An 18992-nucleotide genomic window follows, 5' to 3' on the forward strand; every position below is an offset into this window, starting at 1 on the left:
ATCAGTAAGTGCATACACACTTGCCGTTGCCGGAAGCGACGAATGGCGGGGAGATGGGAGCAGGGGCCACGCTGCATTCGGCAGCATAGCATCGCTAACGACAGTCCCAGATCTTCTTGCATGATCAAAAGATCTGAGGCTGTCGTTAGCGACTCGCGGGTGCGCGCATGGCCATCGGTATCGTTCATACACACGGAACAATGTAAAAGATGTGTCGTTCCGATTGATCGGGAACGCCCACATCGTTTGTCAAATCTATCCATGTATATGCATTTTAACTGTGTTTGTGTGTGTGGGGGGGTGCCTCTCCCTGTCACCTTTCCTGGCACCACCCTGCCACCTCTCCCTGGCGCAACCCTGCCTCTCTCTGTCACCTCTCCCCGGCGTCACCCTGCCTCTCCCTGTCACCTCTCTCTGGCGTCACCCTGCCTCTTCCTGTCATCCCTCCCCGGCGTCACCCTGCCTCTCCCTGTCATGCCTCCCTGGCGTCACCCTGTCACCTCTACCTGGAATCACCCTGCTTCTCCCTGTCAACTCTCCTGGCATCACCATGCTTCTCCCTGTCACCCCTCCCTGGCGTCAGCATGCCTCTCCCTGACACTTCTCCCTGGCATCACCTACTGCCTCTCCCTGTCACCCACTCCTTGTCTCCCACTGCCACTCCCTGGCGTTACACACTGCCTGTCCCCATCACTCAAACCTCATTATCTGCCTGTCATCCACTTTCTCTCCCTAGAATCACCATCTCCCTATCACACTATCTTTCCTTTCATCCTTTCACCTTCTCCCCTGTCACCCTCTGCCTCTCCCAGGCACCCCCCCCCCCCCCTGCCTCTCCCTATCACGTTCTGCTAGTCACCCTCTGTTTCTCCTTTTCACCACTGTTGCTCTCCATCACCTTCTGCTGTGTGGCATATTATGAACTCGGGGTAGGAATAGGGTGGAGGAGGGGGGCCCAAAGCATATTTTTGCACCTGGGCCCATCACTCAGAAGTTCCGCCATCGGTTCCAGCAACCAGGAAGCATGCAGCGGAGTCAGGCAGAGCAAATGCAGCGGGAGCTGTACCATCACCACTGCATACCGTACCACAAATGTGGGAGAGGGGAATCTAACACTGCAGAGAAGACACCAGCAAAGGTTACCTATTAATCATCCTGGCTGGTATAGCCATCTATACATCAGGACTGTCAGTTCTCTCCCAATCACATTCTCTCACTCTCTCTTTCTATATATATATGGACCATTAAAACCCTTTTTCCAGTAACCTGGAGTGACGTGCCATTTGCTTATTCAGCAATAGAGGGACTATACAAACACAGCACGGGCACCCAGGTCACTGCTTTTCCTCATATCAGGAGTGCCGGATAATTTAAAGACACACACATATATATATATATATATATATATTTTTTTTTTTTTTTAATCTATATATTTCTATATATGGCCCCTGAACGCTTATGGCAGGCTTTACAATGCCTTAACAAAGTGGTTCCCAAAATTTCTTTGTATCATGGCGCCCTGGGGCACAGGTTCTGAAACAGTGCATGTTTTCCAGGTCTCCTCACAGGATCATAACTGAAATAATTAGTTCCACCTGTGCATCTTTTGAAACGTTAGTGAGTAATGAATATACCTGTTCACATGCCAGGTGACCTGGACAACATGAGCTGTTTGGGTTCCTGAGTACCGAGTTTGAGAACCACTGTAAAAGAGTTTTGCATTAAGTAGCTATAATTGCTTTAAAATGTATTTAGTGAGTGTGCAAAGGATTAAATGTCACCACAAGTTTTAATTTCTTAAGTACTTCTGCTACAACACAATGGGGGTGATTCAGATCTGATCGCAGCAGCAAATTTGTTAGCAGTTGAGCAAAACCATGGGGGTCATTCCGACCCGATCGCACGCTGCATTTGTTCGCTGCAGCGATCCAGTCTGAATTACCTCCTGAATTAGGCCCAATACTATCTAAACTATTTAATATGTTAGGTTCAGCTACTATGACATGCTCTGCCTTTTGTTGGTGTAACTCCGCCTACATTATATTTTGAAGCAGTAATTCCGCCTACTTTGGTATTGGTTCCATCTACAGTTGATTTGGTGCCACCCACATGAGGCCACTTCTAGAAATTTTTCCAGGGCTACTATTAGTTTCCAATCCGCCCCTGGTGAGGGTTAGTGCCTCTCAGATAGACAGAGATGGTTTAGTGAAGCATAACATGTAAATGTGAGTGTGCTATTTGCTAGTATGAAGCAAGGGTTGCGGCAGGTCCATGAATGTAGGTATTGAGAGAATATGGGCCTGATTCTGAGTCGTACACAGATGCGGCTGTGTGTTTTGTAGCAGCCGCGTCTGTATCTTAGGCTAATGCCGCAGCGATTTTCACAAAACTGAGAGGCATACATGCAGCATCTTGACAAAATGCAGTTCAGTCTCTGGGGCAGATGTATTAAGCCTGGAGAAGTGATAAAGCAGTGATAAGTGTAAGGTGATAACGCACCAGCCAATCACTACAGGTTTGAATAATGACAGGAGCTGATTGGCTTTTGCATTATCACCTTCCACTAATTGCTTCTTTATCACTGCTTTATCACTTCTCCAGGCTTAATACATCTGCCCCTCTGTCTCTTTGAATGCACCATCGGTGCACCATCGAAATTTGCACCAGCCCTATTGTAGGTGAAGCTTCTCCATATGAGTATTCCTTCCTATTTGAGTGGCTATGCAACTTTTGACACAACTTTCAGCAACATGCCCACGACACACCCACATCAGCTTAGCCACCCCCAACCCCCCATTACCTCCCAGGAACGCTCACTGAAATCCATAGACCGTGCATCTGATTCTGTACTGCGTCTCTGCACTGACAGACGGGTTACATGTGCTATGCAACTCAGACGCATCCTCATACTCAGAACATCGGACAACTGCATGTACCATCAACACTGCATCTGACAGAATTAGGTTGTATGTTGCTGATTAATGAAGGCAACGGAACCTAATTATTAAGCCCAAAAATGCAGCCAGTTCTCCAAAAACAGCTGTATTTTTTAATAATTGATCATTGGGGGTATTTAACAAGGAGGTAACACAGCAGATATTAAAGTTGTCTTTTACACTCCCCTAGTTCATGTTTGCAAATGCAGTCCCCATAGCTGTCTAGGTAGTCCCAAAACCAGCAGCATTTTCAGGTTTACAGTTTTATTATAATGTATGGCTTTGTAGAAATAACTAAACTAGTGATTTCTGTATTGTACTGCTCTATGAATATCATTAATATTCATGCAGTATAGAGAGATGGAGGACTGTAGTAAGGAACATTAGTCTTGGCTTTGCAATTCATATCTTTAAGCATAATAAAACAAGATGCTTAGCAACTATTTCTGTCTTTAATGGTTCCTTGTCCTCGTATACGTATCAGGCTTTAAAGTATAGAGAAGGAAAATCTACTCTAGGTTTAACAGCATAGGGGGTCATTCCGAGTTGATCGCTCGCTAGCAACTTTTTGCTGTGCTGCGATCAGATAGTCGCCGCCTATGGGGGAGTGTATTTTAGCTTTGCAAGTGTGCAAACACTTTTGCAGCCAACGGCACGAAAAAGTTTTTTGCAGTTTCTGAGTAGCTCTGGACTTGCTCCGCCGCAGCAATCACTCCAGTCTTTTTGGTCCCGGAATTCACGTCAGACACCCGCCCTGCAAACGCTTGGACACGCCTGCGTTTTTCCAAACACTCCCAGAAAACGGTCAGTTGACACCCACAAATGCCCTCTTTCTGTCAGTCACCTTGCGATCGGCTGTGCAAATGGATTCTTCGTTAAATCCATCGCTCAGCATTGATCCTCTTTGTACCCGTATGATGCGCCTGCGCAATGCAGTGCATGCGCAGTTTTGCCGAGATTTAACCTGATTACAGCGCTGCAAAAAGTTGCTAGCGAGCGATCAACTCGGAATGACCCCCATAGTCTTTTACCATAGATGACCTTTCTAACTGGCAGCTGTATAGAGAGCAACTGTTCCTTTTATTTCAGTAGCACCTGCCAAGAAGCAAGTGACTTCCTTTAGTGATGCTATGGAGCTGAGGATTGCTTCGCTAGATTGTAGAGAGGAAGAACCTTACCAACAGCTGTGTCACAGTCTAACAAGAAGGGCTTAGAAGAGTTCAGCAGCGGCCACATTGGCTATCGTCACACTGATATGAAAACACTTGCAGTCTCTAAAACCACTAAACAACTGGTGGTATTTAATGTTCTTAAACACGTGTCAGGCATGTCTAGCAGAAAACATTTGTTGAACAAATAACCGGTCTAGAAGCCCTGTGCTAACTGCATTTATGTTTGTGACTCACAGTAAGAACGTCTGAATAATAGATAATAGCTACCCAAGAACATGAGTTTATGTAGCATTGGCACGTGTACATTGTGACCTCTGCTGTATGATTATTGCATTTTACCTATGAATGTATATTTTCCTGTCCCTTTTAAAGCATTTAGATAAACATTAACACTGGAATTTAAAATATCAAACACAATTTTAGGTCTTCTATAAAACAATTTTTCTATAATGACATTACTTCAGCACAAGGGAGTAAGGATGGTCAGCCTGCTATACAAAGCCAGTTTGTACTGCTGACACACAGCCTTCCTATCATATAATAAGGAGGCATCAGCTAGTAGTCACCCTGACGCACAGAGCCATCCTCAGGGTTAGTATGCTGAATACATCATGCTAGGCAATCCACCAGGAAGCGAGACCTGCTATCTGTCTGGGACCCATTGGACTTTGTACCCCAGACGGTCTGTAGAGTAGTACGGTTTCATACACTGGGGATTATAGAATCAAACTGTGCTATATGCACAAATTGGCTTTAATGAGCAGCGAGCAATCAGATATTTCTTCAGCCTGCAGAGTATAATTGCTAAGAGTCACTGCACATTTTTTGCTAAGGGTCACTACACATTTGTGCACATTGCACCATTATATTTTAGAGAAAGCTCCATCATTTCTACTATAATAAAAGACAAAGCTTGTCATTACTATAACTGAGTCACATCAGCTGCTTTCTGCTCTAGGTCACACAGGATTTCAGGGGATTTCAGGTACAGTAGAAGAGGAACTACAGCTTGAGCAAACATATATCATGGATAGCATCCAATCTTTTTGACAAATGCAGCATCAATGTATGAAGCAGTGATAAGAATGGAGAAGTGAGCCAGTGAGCAGCTGCTCTGTATAATTTTATAGTATGCAAATTATAAATGCAGCATCAATGTATGAAGCAGTGATAAGAATGGAGAAGTGAGCCAGTGAGCAGCTGCTCTATATAATTTTATAGTATGCAAATTATAAATGTTACTTCAGTGCTGATTGGTTGCCTTGGGCAACTTCTCCACTGGCTCACTTCTCCACTCTTATCACTGCTTCATACATTTACCCCTATGGAGTCTATTCAATTGATTCAACAAGTCGGAAAAACGTCCTTTTCCAACTTTTTTAGGTCGAATCTGGATTCGACCTATTCAAGTCAGTTGCCGTTTTTCCGACTTGTCGTAAAACACGTGGATCTGCAGATTATCCGCGGATCCACGTGCTTTGTCGAATTTGCGGGCATTTTCAAAAGGTTTTGGCCCATTTTCGACAATGTCGATCCGACTTTGCATTGTCAAAAACAGGATAAACCTGTCGGAAATGCCCAGAAATTTAATAGTGCGGTGTCGGATCCTCTCCGACGCACCAATTGAATAGACCCCTATATCTCCTAAGATACATATTTTGTAAACAAAAGTATAGTCTACAAACTGCAGTGTACAGTAACTGTACTGTTTCAGTGCAGCTGGTCTCTGCACCACCATCTGGTGGCCATACATGTTATTACAGCGCCACCACACATATCTTTTGTATGCTATTTCTTGACTTAAGAGGGGAGACGCTATGGGCTGTATCTAACAAATGTAATCCACTCTAAACATGCCAGTGCTCAGTGTTAGTTTATTGTACAATCAATCTGATAAATCCTTTCAATGGAAACATTTTAATGTAGGCCCTTTGGCAATTGTTAAAAGTTTAAGTGATAGTAGAGGTCCAGAAACAATATCCAACACACAGTTGTGGTGTTATTAATTTCATAAATCATTTTTTTAAATTGCATGATGGATAATCAGTTGTGGTTTGTGATGAAGTTGATTTCTACAAGGCAGTGATGGACAGTCATTGCACTGTTGTTGATCTAGGGAAGATCATGAGATCAGTCATTACAAACACTGACAGAAGTAAGCAGATGACATACTGAGATACTTCTAGACAGAGTCACACTGAGTAAACTCGGGGTAAACAAGTGTGTATGCCCAGACACTAAAGAAAAGCAGAGATCTCCCCTTTCAGTGACAAAAACAGAAGTCCCTGAACATCAGCTGTTTCGTCTTGTAATTTCTATACATGAATGCACATGCAGACAGGTGGCCGTAAGACCGTGGTGAATAAGACAAGCATCTACATTTACAGAAGAAACACCTTAACAAAGGATCAGTGTCTGTGTGACAATCCACCTGTTCTCCAGAGATGATATCCGATATGTAGTGTTCTCTTGGGCTTACCATGTGTTCCAGAAAGGCACAGCAGGCACGTGCAGTCGGTGCAGAGAGGTGGAGGGAGTACTTATGACCTGGCTTTCTGTGCTCTGCAAGTTCTGCAATGTATAAAATGTATGGTCTGTTTCTGAGTCCTAAAATCTAAGCAAAATATAACATTTCCAAACTAAATTAATCTAGGTTCATTCTATGCATAAAAATATGACACTCTGATGGGTTTGCCAGTGACATCAACTACCCACTACTTAGCGCTCCACCTTATGTGAATGGGAAGTTCACTACACCCTCTTAGGGGAGAATGTAATAACCTCCCAATTTTGAAAAAGTGGGGAGATTCCGGCGGTCTTAGAAGAATGTGTATGTACACAAAGCAGAAGAAACCTGCCAGAATGAACCTCGCCTGACCGCAAGTCCTGCTTCTTATACTTTTAGAGATGGAAGTTGCCAGATGTGAGAAAAGCACCATAGAAAGAAACCAAACAAAAGGTTATTTGGTCCTGCAAAGTAGCCAGTGATGCAGCATCACATGATAAAACGTAAAAAAATAAAAATCCCAGTATCCCTAATCCCCCCCCCCCATCACCCCAAATGCAAAACCTGCTCTAGCACTTCAGCCTAGGAGAAATTGATGGGACGGAGATTGTGTGATCCCCCCAAAGCTTCCATTACCTGGACTAGGGTATCACCTGGTTGGGCTGGTGTCACTCTAATGGGGGGGATGCACAGCATGGGGTTTCTGCCATAGTGCCAACCAGCCCTAAGCCATTCAGCACATGGATGGATTTCCTAGGAGGATCAGGTCCACTAGGCACTACAGCTATCCCTAGATGCCTGGCTGTGGGTGTGGCGTTGTGGGGTTAATATCTGCAGCATTCATAGAGGAAAAACACAGGGTGCATGGATGTACGGTCACCTTTAACAAGAGAGAAAATGATTACAGCAATGATAATTCAAGCATAATTTTTACTGTATAAACAGACAAATCATATTTCAGATAATTACTGTATGTGGATAATTGGTGTCCAGATAATATAAATATACAATTTCTCTTATTTCTGTATGTTCTCTAACACTTCTCAATTTGTTTTGTATGTTCATGACAGTAATACCTGTGTATATTTAAACAGTTATTTTCAAAAGAGGACACTTCGTACAACAATGTGACATCAGGATCAAGTCTTCCTCCACCTCCGCCTCCTCCTCCACCTCCAGGACCTCCTCCATTTTCAGATATTTTTTCTAGTAAACCCAAAGATGATGTCTCTCAAGATCGATCTGCGTTGTTTGCTCAGCTCAACCAAGGGGAAACAATTACAAAAGGTTACAAACTAAGAGCTGCAAATGTGTGAACATGAAATGGTTGTTATCTGCCTTCTTATGTTATGACATATGTTATCGTTCTTTTACATCTTTTAGGGCCCTTTTACTAATTGTAGGGTTTTTGACCCGATAATTAAAATTTCTTATCACCAATATTTCGGGCAATAAGAAATTCTCTTCTGCTGGGATGTACTATAGTTCACATGCAGGGAGAAGGGGCTTCGAAAGTGATCACATTAGCAATCACTTTACTTTCAATTGCCATGGGCCTCCCCTTACTGCGCATGTGCGGTCTACGGATCTCTCTCCCAGTACTTTTTGCGATCTGTAGCCTATAGGCTACAATGGGTGTAGCCATCTTCATATGGCATTAACTATTGAAGCTGAGCATGGTAAATTCAGCTAGAAAGCAGCTCCCATAGGTTTTTATGGGGGTTTCTTTTGAAAATGAAACCTTGGGATCACAGCTGATATCTCTGTTCCATGTACTTAATAAATAAAGCAGTAAACAATAAAGGCATCATTATAGCATATATTCTGCAACTAGCTGTTAAGAAGGTATCCGGACTCCAGGTCGACAACAAAAAGGTCAACACACCTTAGGTTGACGCCAATTGGTTGACACACCTTATGTCGACATGGACAAAAGGTCGACGTGGACAAAAGGTCGACAGGAACAAGGTCGACATGGAAAAATGTCGACATGCGTTTTTCACAATTTTTTACTTTTTTGGAACCTTTTCATACGTAACGATCCACGTGGACTACGATTGGAACGGTAATCTGTGCCGAGCGAAGCGGAGCGAAGGCACCATGCCCGAAGCACGGCGAGCGGTGCACTAATTGGGGTTACCGGTCACTCTACGAAGAAAATGACACCAAAAAAACATTAAAAACTCATGTCGACCTTTTTCCATGTCGACCTTGTTCCTGTAGACCTTTTGTCCATGTCGACCTTTTGTCCATGTCGACATTTTGTCCATGTCGACCAATTGGCGTCGACCTAAGGTGTGTCGACCTTTTTGTTGTCGACCTGGAGTCCCAGACCCGTCAAGAAAAGATTAGATTTCTCATAGAAACCATTTTTCTACAATAAAATAATAGTCCAAATCTGATTGCTTGCTATGGGCAACATCTACCTTTTATTAACAGTTGCCTCTAGAATAGCTTCCATAGTGGAGCTGTATCAAGTCTCAAGAGAGATATAGGGTGGTATCCTATTAGAGGAGAGAAAACATTGGGTGTGAAAAACGCCTGTTTACGCACTGATGTTTTTAGCTCTTTTTTCCAATGTTTTTTTTACAGGCTATCCAAATAGGATCGACCCCGAAAACACACAGGTTCAGTGAAACCTGTATGTTTTCATGAGAAACAGAAATGGGGCTGTTTCCTGGGGTCTTGTTTCGCCTGCCCAAGGCAGGTGAAACAAAATCCCCAATAGGCCGTGGCGACCCATCAGTGTCCCATGCCTGCCGCAGCAGCAGGCTGGGACTGCAGTGAGGGTACCCGGGAGCACTGTGACCCCAGGTAGGAAGTCGGAGCAGCGCCGTGACCCACATCCCCCCTCTTCCCCTGCCTGCAGCGGTGGTCACATGATGGGGGAACGGCAATGTGACCAGGGAGCCAGAGGTGCAGCTCTACCCTGTCTTCACAGGGAGCTATCATGAGCTGACACCCGGTGCATTAACACAAAACCTCTGATAAGCCGCAGCCCGCGATGGCTTTTCGGGGCTAATAGCATAGCCCCGGGCAATATAATTACCTGCAGTAATTGGATATCCCCCATAGTGGAGAAGTTGCCCAAACTGCCCAATAGGCTTGTGTCATTTATCTATTATTTATTGGCAAAGTCACTAAAGCAGGATGGCAAGCCATTTTGCATAAATGCATATCCCAATCAACAGAGTTCTTCAACTGTAATTAAGAATACAATATTTGATTTAAAACTGTTTTCAGGTATTGATTGTGGCTTACTAAATTAATTGGTTCTATAATATGATATAGTAAACTAAACTGTCAGTTTATTAAGCATTGGTGGTTTTCTTGCGGAGGCTGTAGTGTTCTCAGCTTACTTGCTGCTGTACAATAGATTGCACATGTTTAATAAGTTAATTTATCCGGTTCATCCAATAAAGCAGCCTGAGGAAGCCCAGCTTGTGTTGGCAGGGACTGTAGTGAGCTGCATTGCCATTTTTAGCTAAGGGACACTGAAACAAACTCCCAGTGTTTGCCAAGACAGGTTGTGCTTGCTGGAGAATATCAGTACAAACTATTAAGCCAGCAAATGCAATTTAGTCAAGTAGCAATGATTAAATGTGCAACAATTCCTACAGTGTGTGTTGTATTACACATTAGATTTATAATGTATATACAGTTACAAGAATATTTGGCAAAACTGCATATTGGGATGTGATTTAATCACCTTTATTGCTGAGATTCAGTAAGGATAAGAATATACAGGGGGTGAGCACTCATCATGATGCATTTTACACCTATGGACACTTTTTCAGAGTTTATGGAGGTGGCACCACGGAACTCGCATCCACCGGCACAAATAATTGAATATCTCCTTCACTCCCTCACTCACTCTAGATGGGATCTGTAGGTGCCCATAAACAATCGAATTCTGTGACTGCCAGTGTTAATCTATCTACAAGCCCTCTAGTGTGTAACGTGGACGAGGTTCATTCTGGCAGGTTTCTGCTGCTTTGTGTACATATGCATTCTTCTAAGACCGCCGGAATCTCCCCACTTTTTCTAATTTAGGAGATTACTACATATTCCCCTAAAAGAGTGTAGTGAACTTCCCATTCACATAAGGTGGAGCGCCAGTGTAACGCCACCCTTATGGGGAAGAAAGAGGAATATAGGGGGTCATTCCAAGTTGATCGTAGCTGTGCTAAATTTAGCACAGCTACGATCAATTACACTGACATGCAGGGGGACGCCCAGCACAGGGCTAGTCCGCCCCGCATGTCAGTTCCGCCCCCCTCCGCAGAAGTGCAAAGGCATCGCACAGCGGCGATGCCTTTGCACTTCTAGAGTAGCTCCCGGCCAGCGCAGCTTTAACGTGCTGGCCAGGAGCTACTCATCGCTCCCCGGCCCGCAGCAGCTGCGTGTGACGTCACGCAGCCGCTGTGGGCCGCCCCCCGTTCGGTTCGGCCACGCCTGCGTTGGCCGGACCGCTCCCACGAAATGACGGCCAAACGCAGCCGTTCCGCCCAGCGACCGCCTCTGTCAATCAGGCAGAGGCGATCGCATCCCTGCTACGGCCTTCGGCCGTCTGGCATGCGCCAGCGCAATACGGCACCGGCGCATGCGCAGTAGGGACCCATTCGCTCGGCTGCGACAAAAAGCAGCAAGCGAACAGGTCAGAATGACCCCCATAGAAAGACAGAATGAATATGCAAGACATAGCTTAACTACACTAGCATTCAAATGTGTATTTATTATATACAGGTTGAGTATCCCTTATCCAAAATTCAAAATCCCCCATTTTTGGGTCCCCTACTGAGGTAATAACAGCTGGTGACTGCCAATCATAAGATATGTGGACAAAAGTGCAACCCTGCATACCACCACATAACTCACCCTAAGAATGACATATAAAATAAGAATTTACTTACCGATAATTCTATTTCTCATAGTCCGTAGTGGATGCTGGGGACTCCGAAAGGACCATGGGGAATAGCGGCTCCGCAGGAGACTGGGCACAAAAGTAAAAGCTTTAGGACTACCTGGTGTGCACTGGCTCCTCCCCCTATGACCCTCCTCCAAGCCTCAGTTAGGATACTGTGCCCGGACGAGCGTACACAATAAGGAAGGATTTTGAATCCCGGGTAAGACTCATACCAGCCACACCAATCACACCGTACAACTTGTGATCTGAACCCAGTTAACAGCATGATAACAGAGGAGCCTCTGAAAAGATGGCTCACAACAAATAATAACCCGATTTTTGTAACAATAACTATGTACAAGTATTGCAGACAATCCGCACTTGGGATGGGCGCCCAGCATCCACTACGGACTATGAGAAATAGAATTATCGGTAAGTAAATTCTTATTTTCTCTGACGTCCTAGTGGATGCTGGGGACTCCGAAAGGACCATGGGGATTATACCAAAGCTCCCAAACGGGCGGGAGAGTGCGGATGACTCTGCAGCACCGTATGAGAGAACTCCAGGTCCTCCTCAGCCAGGGTATCAAATTTGTAGAATTTAGCAAACGTGTTTGCCCCTGACCAAGTAGCTGCTCGGCAAAGTTGTAAAGCCGAGACCCCTCGGGCAGCCGCCCAAGATGAGCCCACTTTCCGTGTGGAATGGGCTTTTACAGATTTTGGCTGTGGCAGGCCTGCCACAGAATGTGCAAGCTGAATTGTACTACAAATCCAACGAGCAATAGTCTGCTTAGAAGCAGGAGCACCCAGCTTGTTGGGTGCATACAGGATAAACAGCGAGTCAGATTTTCTGACTCCAGCCGTCCTGGAAACATATATTTTCAGGGCCCTGACTACGTCCAGCAACTTGGAGTCCTCCAAGTCCCTAGTAGCCGCAGGTACCACAATAGGCTGGTTCAAGTGAAACGCTGAAACCACCTTAGGGAGAAATTGAGGACGAGTCCTCAATTCTGCCCTGTCCGTATGAAAAATTAGGTAAGGGCTTTTATAGGATAAAGCCGCCAATTCTGAGACACGCCTGGCTGAAGCCAGGGCTAACAGCATTACCACTTTCCATGTGAGATATTTTAAGTCCACAGTGGTGAGTGGTTCAAACCAATGTGATTTTAGGAACCCCAAAACTACATTGAGATCCCAAGGTGCCACTGGAGGCAAAAAAGGAGGCTGTATATGCAGTACCCCCTTGACAAACGTCTGAACTTCAGGAACTGAAGCTAGTTCTTTTTGGAAGAATATCGACAGGGCCGAAATTTGAACCTTAATGAACCCTAATTTTAGGCCCATAGACAGTCCTGTTTGCAGGAAATGCAGGAAACGACCCAGTTGAAATTCCTCTGTGGGGCCTTCCTGGCCTCACACCACGCAACATATTTACGCCAAATACGGTGATAATGTTGCACAGTTACATCCTTCCTGGCTTTGATCAGGGTAGGGATGACTTCATCCGGAATGCCTTTTTCCTTCAGGATCCGGCGTTCAACCGCCATGCTGTCAAACGCAGCCGCGGTAAGTCTTGGAACAGACAGGGTCCCTGCTGGAGCAGGTCCTTTCTTAGAGGTAGAGGCCACGGGTCTTCCGTGAGCATCTTTTGAAGTTCCGGGTACCAAGTCCTTCTTGGCCAATCCGGAGCCACGAGTATAGTCCTTACTCCTCTCCTTCTTATGATTCTCAGTACCTTGGGTATGAGAGGCAGAGGAGGGAACACATACACTGACTGGTACACCCACGGTGTTACCAGAGCGTCCACAGCTATTGCCTGAGGGTCCCTTGACCTGGCGCAATATCTGTCCAGTTTTTTGTTGAGGCGGGACGCCATCATGTCCACCTTTGGTTTTTCCCAACGGTTCACAATCATGTGGAAGACTTCTGGGTGAAGTCCCCACTCCCCCGGGTGGAGGTCGTGTCTGCTGAGGAAGTCTGCTTCCCAGTTGTCCACTCCCGGAATGAACACTGCTGACAGTGCTATCACATGATTTTCCGCCCAGCGAAGAATCCTTGCAACTTCCGTCATTGCCCTCCTGCTTCTTGTGCCGCCCTGTCTGTTTACGTGGGCGACTGCCGTGATGTTGTCCGACTGGATCAACACCGGCTGACCCTGAAGCAGAGGCCTTGCTTGACTTAGGGCATTGTAAATGGCCCTTAGTTCCAGGATATTTATGTGAAGTGACGTTTCTATGCTTGACCACAAGCCCTGGAAATTTCTTCCCTGTGTGACTGCTCCCCAGCCTCTCAGGCTGGCATCCATGGTCACCAGGACCCAGTCCTGAATGCCGAATCTGCGGCCCTCTAGAAGATGAGCACTCTGTAACCACCACAGGAGAGACACCCTTGTCCTTGGAGACAGGGTTATCCGCTGATGCATTTGAAGATGCGATCCGGACCATTTGTCCAGCAGATCCCACTGAAAAGTTCTTGCGTGGAATCTGCCGAATGGAATCGCTTCGTAGGAAGCCACCATTTTTCCCAGGACCCTTGTGCATTGATGCACTGACACTTGGTCTGGTTTTAGGAGGTTCCTGACTAGGTCGGATAACTCCCTGGCTTTCTCCTCCGGGAGAAACACCTTTTTCTGGACTGTGTCCAGAATCATCCCTAGGAACAGCAGACGTGTCGTCGGAATCAGCTGCGATTTTGGAATATTTAGAATCCACCCGTGCTGTCGTAGTACTACTTGAGATAGTGCTACTCCGACCTCTAACTGTTCTCTGGACCTTGCCCTTATCAGGAGATCGTCCAAGTAAGGGATAATTAAGACGCCTTTTCTTCGAAGCAGAATCATCATTTCGGCCATTACCTTGGTAAAGACCCGGGGTGCCGTGGACAATCCAAACGGCAGTGTCTGAAACTGATAGTGACAGTTCTGTACCACAAACCTGAGGTACCCTTGGTGAGAAGGGCAAATTGGGACATGGAGGTAAGCATCCTTGATGTCCAGAGACACCATATAGTCCCCTTCTTCCAGGTTCGCTATCACTGCTCTGAGTGACTCCATCTTGAATTTGAACCTTTGTATGTAAGTGTTCAAGGATTTCAGATTTAAAATAGGTCTCACCGAGCCGTCCGGCTTCGGTACCACAAACAGCGTGGAATAATACCCCTTTCCCTGTTGTAGGAGGGGTACCTTGATTATCACCTGCTGGGAATACAGCTTGTGAATGGCTTCCAATACCGCCTCCCTGTCGGAGGGAGACGTTGGTAAAGCAGACTTCAGGAACCGGCGAGGGGGAGACGTCTCGAATTCCAATTTGTACCCCTGAGATACTACCTGCAGGATCCAGGGGTCCACTTGCGAGTGAGCCCACTGCGCACTGAAAATCTTGAGACGGGCCCCCACCGTGCCTGAGTCCGCTTGTAAGGCCCCAGCGTCATGCTGAGGACTTGGCAGAAGCGGGGGAGGGCTTCTGTTCCTGGGAAGAGGCTGCCTGCTGCAGTCTTTTTCCCCTTCCTCTGCCCCGGGGCAGATATGAGTGGCCTTTTGCCCGCTTGCCCTTATGGGGACGAAAGGACTGAGCCTGAAAAGACGGTGTCTTTTTCTGCTGAGAGGTGACCTGGGGTAAAAAGGTGGATTTCCCAGCCGTTGCCGTGGCCACCAGGTCCGATAGACCGACCCCAAATAACTCCTCCCCTTTATACGGCAATACTTCCATATGCCGTTTGGAATCCGCATCACCTGACCACTGTCGCGTCCATAACCCTCTTCTGGCAGAAATGGACAGCGCACTTACTCTTGATGCCAGAGTGCAAATATCCCTCTGTGCATCTCGCATATATAGAAATGCATCCTTTAAATGCTCTATAGTCAATAATATATTGTCCCTGTCCAGGGTATCAATATTTTCAGTCAGGGAATCCGACCAAGCCACCCCAGCACTGCACATCCAGGCTGAGGCGATTGCTGGTCGCAGTATAATACCAGTATGTGTGTATATACTTTTTAGGATATTTTCCAGCTTCCTATCAGCTGGTTCCTTGAGGGCGGCCGTATCAGGAGACGGTAACGCCACTTGTTTTGATAAGCGTGTGAGCGCCTTATCTACCCTAGGGGGTGTTTCCCAACGCGCCCTAACCTCTGGCGGGAAAGGGTATAATGCCAATAATTTTTTAGAAATTAGCTGTTTTTTATCGGGGGAAACCCACGCTTCATCACACACCTCATTTAATTCATCTGATTCAGGAAAAACTACGGGTAGTTTTTTCACACCCCACATAATACCCTTTTTTGTGGTACTTGTAGTATCAGAAATGTTCAAAACCTCCTTCATTGCCGTGATCATGTAACGTGTGGCCCTACTGGAAAATACGTTTGTTTCCTCACCGTCGACACTGGAGTCAGAGTCCGTGTCTGGGTCTGTGTCGACTATCTGAGGTAACGGGCGCTTTAGAGCCCCTGACGGTGTTTGAGACGCCTGTACAGGTAATAACTGATTTGCCGGCTGTCTCATGTCGTCAACAGTCTTTTGTAAAGTGCTGACACTATCACGTAATTCCTTCCATAAGACCATCCAGTCAGGTGTCGACTCCCTAGGGGGTGACATCACTATTACAGGCAATTGCTCCGCCTCCATACCATTTTCCTCCCACAACGTACCGACACACAGCACACACACAGGGAATGCTCTGATAGAGGACAGGACCCCACTAGCCCTTTGGGGAGACAGAGGGAGAGTTTGCCAGCACACACCAGAGCGCTATATTTATACAGGGATAACCTTATATAAGTGTTTTTCCCTTATATAGCTGCTGTATAGATTTATCTGCCAAATTAGTGCCCCCCCCTCTCTTGTTTTACCCTGTTTCTGTAGTGCAGGACTGCAGGGGAGAGTCAGGGAGCTTCCCTCCAACGGAGCTGTGAGGAAAAATGGCGCCAGTGTGCTGAGGAGATAGGCTCCGCCCCCTTCTCGGCGGCCTTTCTCCCGCTTTTTTAAGGAAAAATTGGCAGGGGTTAAATGCATCCATATAGCCCAGGAGCTATATGTGATGTATTTTTTGCCATATAAGGTGTTTTTATTGCGTCTCAGGGCGCCCCCCCCCAGCGCCCTGCACCCTCAGTGACCGGAGTGTGAAGTGTGCTGAGAGCAATGGCGCACAGCTGCGGTGCTGTGCGCTACCTTATTGAAGACAGGACGTCTTCTGCCGCCAATTTTCCGGACCTCTTCAGTCTTCTGGCTCTGTAAGGGGGCCGGCGGCGCGGCTCTGGGACCCATCCATGGCTGGGCCTGTGATCGTCCCTCTGGAGCTAATGTCCAGTAGCCTAAGAAGCCCAATCCACTCTGCACGCAGGTGAGTTCGCTTCTTCTCCCCTTAGTCCCTCGGTGCAGTGAACCTGTTGCCAGCAGGATTCACTGAAAATAAAAAACCTATACTTAAACTTTTTTACTAAGCAGCTCAGGAGAGCCACCTAGTGAGCACCCTTCTCGTTCGGGCACAAAAATCTAACTGAGGCTTGGAGGAGGGTCATAGGGGGAGGAGCCAGTGCACACCAGGTAGTCCTAAAGCTTTTACTTTTGTGCCCAGTCTCCTGCGGAGCCGCTATTCCCCATGGTCCTTTCGGAGTCCCCAGCATCCACTAGGACGTCAGAGAAACACAATTTACATAATTTATTAATTTTTGCTGAAAAAAATGCACTATACAAACCAATATATCAGATATGTCTTCAGTCCCTAAATTGTATTCATTACTAGTCGTCTCTTCATACAGCAAGGAACGCCATTAAAATATGCCCTCTCCACCACTTTATAGAATTTCAGTACTCTTGATTTGCATAGGATATCTCACTTTTGCTTTGCTCCGGTAGGCAGCTCAGTGCATCTACTTTACACTTAGCTAGGAATGCCTTTACTACAACCAACTCTTCCCTCTTAAAAGTTCCTCTCTGTAAATGCTGCTTTTTTGTTCTCAAAACCGCACGCCTTGGTGAGAAATCTAAGCGCAAAGTGTGGTGCACCGACTTCCACTGTGAAAAATACACTCAAAAAGATAAAGTTGAATGACAAAGAGTCACGGTCAAATATGATATTTGAAGGAGTATAGCCTAGGTTAGAATGGTTATTCGTTTGTTGGAGATAGGAATGTCATGAAACTACTTTTAAAAGAAACAAGGTCCAACTAATACATTTTAGCCTTAAAATGAACTCTTCCGGTATTTGTTTTTTAAATTTTAGTGTAATTTTCATGTGTAGGAAGTGCTAACTTTTCTATAGCGTGCATTGAAAGTATTTTAGTGTATACACAGTGAGGCTAATGCGTAGTTGTCGCAATTTGGGAGTAATGCCATCCGCCGTTGCCTAGCGATCGCCTCTGAGGCAAAGGCGGTCGCTGGGCGGGAGGGGGCTGGACAGCGGCGTTAAGCTGCCGTTTAGGGGACGCGGTCTGGCCAACGCAGGCGTGGACGGACTATTGGGGAGGCGGGCCGTGGCGGCTGCGTGACGTCACACGCAGCCGCTGCGGGCCTGGGAGCGACGAGTAGCTCCTGGCCAGCACGCTAAAGCTGTGCTGGTCGGGAGCTACTCTTGAAGTGCAAAGGCATCGCCGCTGTGCGATGCCTTTGCACTTCTGCGGGGGGGGGCGGCACTGACATGCCGGGCGGACTAGCCCTGTGCTGGGCGTCCCCCCACATGTCAGTGTGAATGATCGTAGCTGTGCTAAATTTAGCACAGCTATGATCAACTCGGAATGACCCCCATTATCCTGTAGAATGTAAGCTTTCACAAGCAGGGCCCTTTTACCTCATGTGCTTTTCTTTCTCTTGCTTAAACCGTCTTCGACGGCACCAAATCCCGCTGTTTTCTGCCAGCCTGTTACTTATGTCACTGTTGTTCTGCTGTTGTAGCTATGTTTATTTACCCTGTACTTGTCCTATATCGTCTTCAGCTGTAAGTCGATATTTTCCTGATTGGATTATTCAGTTATGTACTCTGTAATTGGGCGCTGCGGATCCCTTGTGGTGCCATATAAATAAAGCATAATAATGATGATAATCATCATCATCATCAGTGTGTACCTGCAGCTGCCCTATAACAGGTGCAAAAGATCCACCTCATCACAGGGGTATATGTGCCCTCAATGAGGTGCACTTAGGTAGACAGGTTCGTACTGAACCTTGCCTGTATTAGTGTCCTCCTTCCAACCCCACATTGCATCTTTCCAGTTGTAAGGTTTGAAGTGTACAGAATGCGTTGGGGTCTGTGTAGGCCCTTATACTGTACATGTGTGTGCTTTCTGAGTGTGCACGGTATGAAATCACACTAGTTACCTTACCCAAGCTGGCATAGTACTCTCTATGTATCAGCGCCAATATCATAACCCACATGTATATATTACCCTTATCTCTCATCATGCAAATGATCTCTAACTCCATGGGGGGAATTCAAATCTTATCGCACTCCCGATCTCCCGTCTAAAGTGACGGGAG

General features: G+C 46.3%; 1 protein-coding gene across 3 annotated transcripts in view; it reads left to right on the top strand.

Moving 5' to 3' along the window:
- CAP2 (cyclase associated actin cytoskeleton regulatory protein 2) overlaps window positions 1–18992 on the top strand; it is a 335178-nt gene that overhangs the window by 294897 nt on the left and 21289 nt on the right. For all 3 annotated transcript variants that reach the window (XM_063923215.1, XM_063923216.1, XM_063923214.1), the window contains one exon: window positions 7709–7901. In XM_063923215.1, the coding sequence (XP_063779285.1) occupies window positions 7709–7901 (193 nt within the window). The remainder of the gene's footprint in view (window positions 1–7708; window positions 7902–18992) is intronic.

The sequence above is a fragment of the Pseudophryne corroboree genome, chromosome 5 (assembly GCF_028390025.1).
Source record: "Pseudophryne corroboree isolate aPseCor3 chromosome 5, aPseCor3.hap2, whole genome shotgun sequence".
NCBI lineage: Eukaryota > Metazoa > Chordata > Amphibia > Anura > Myobatrachidae > Pseudophryne > Pseudophryne corroboree.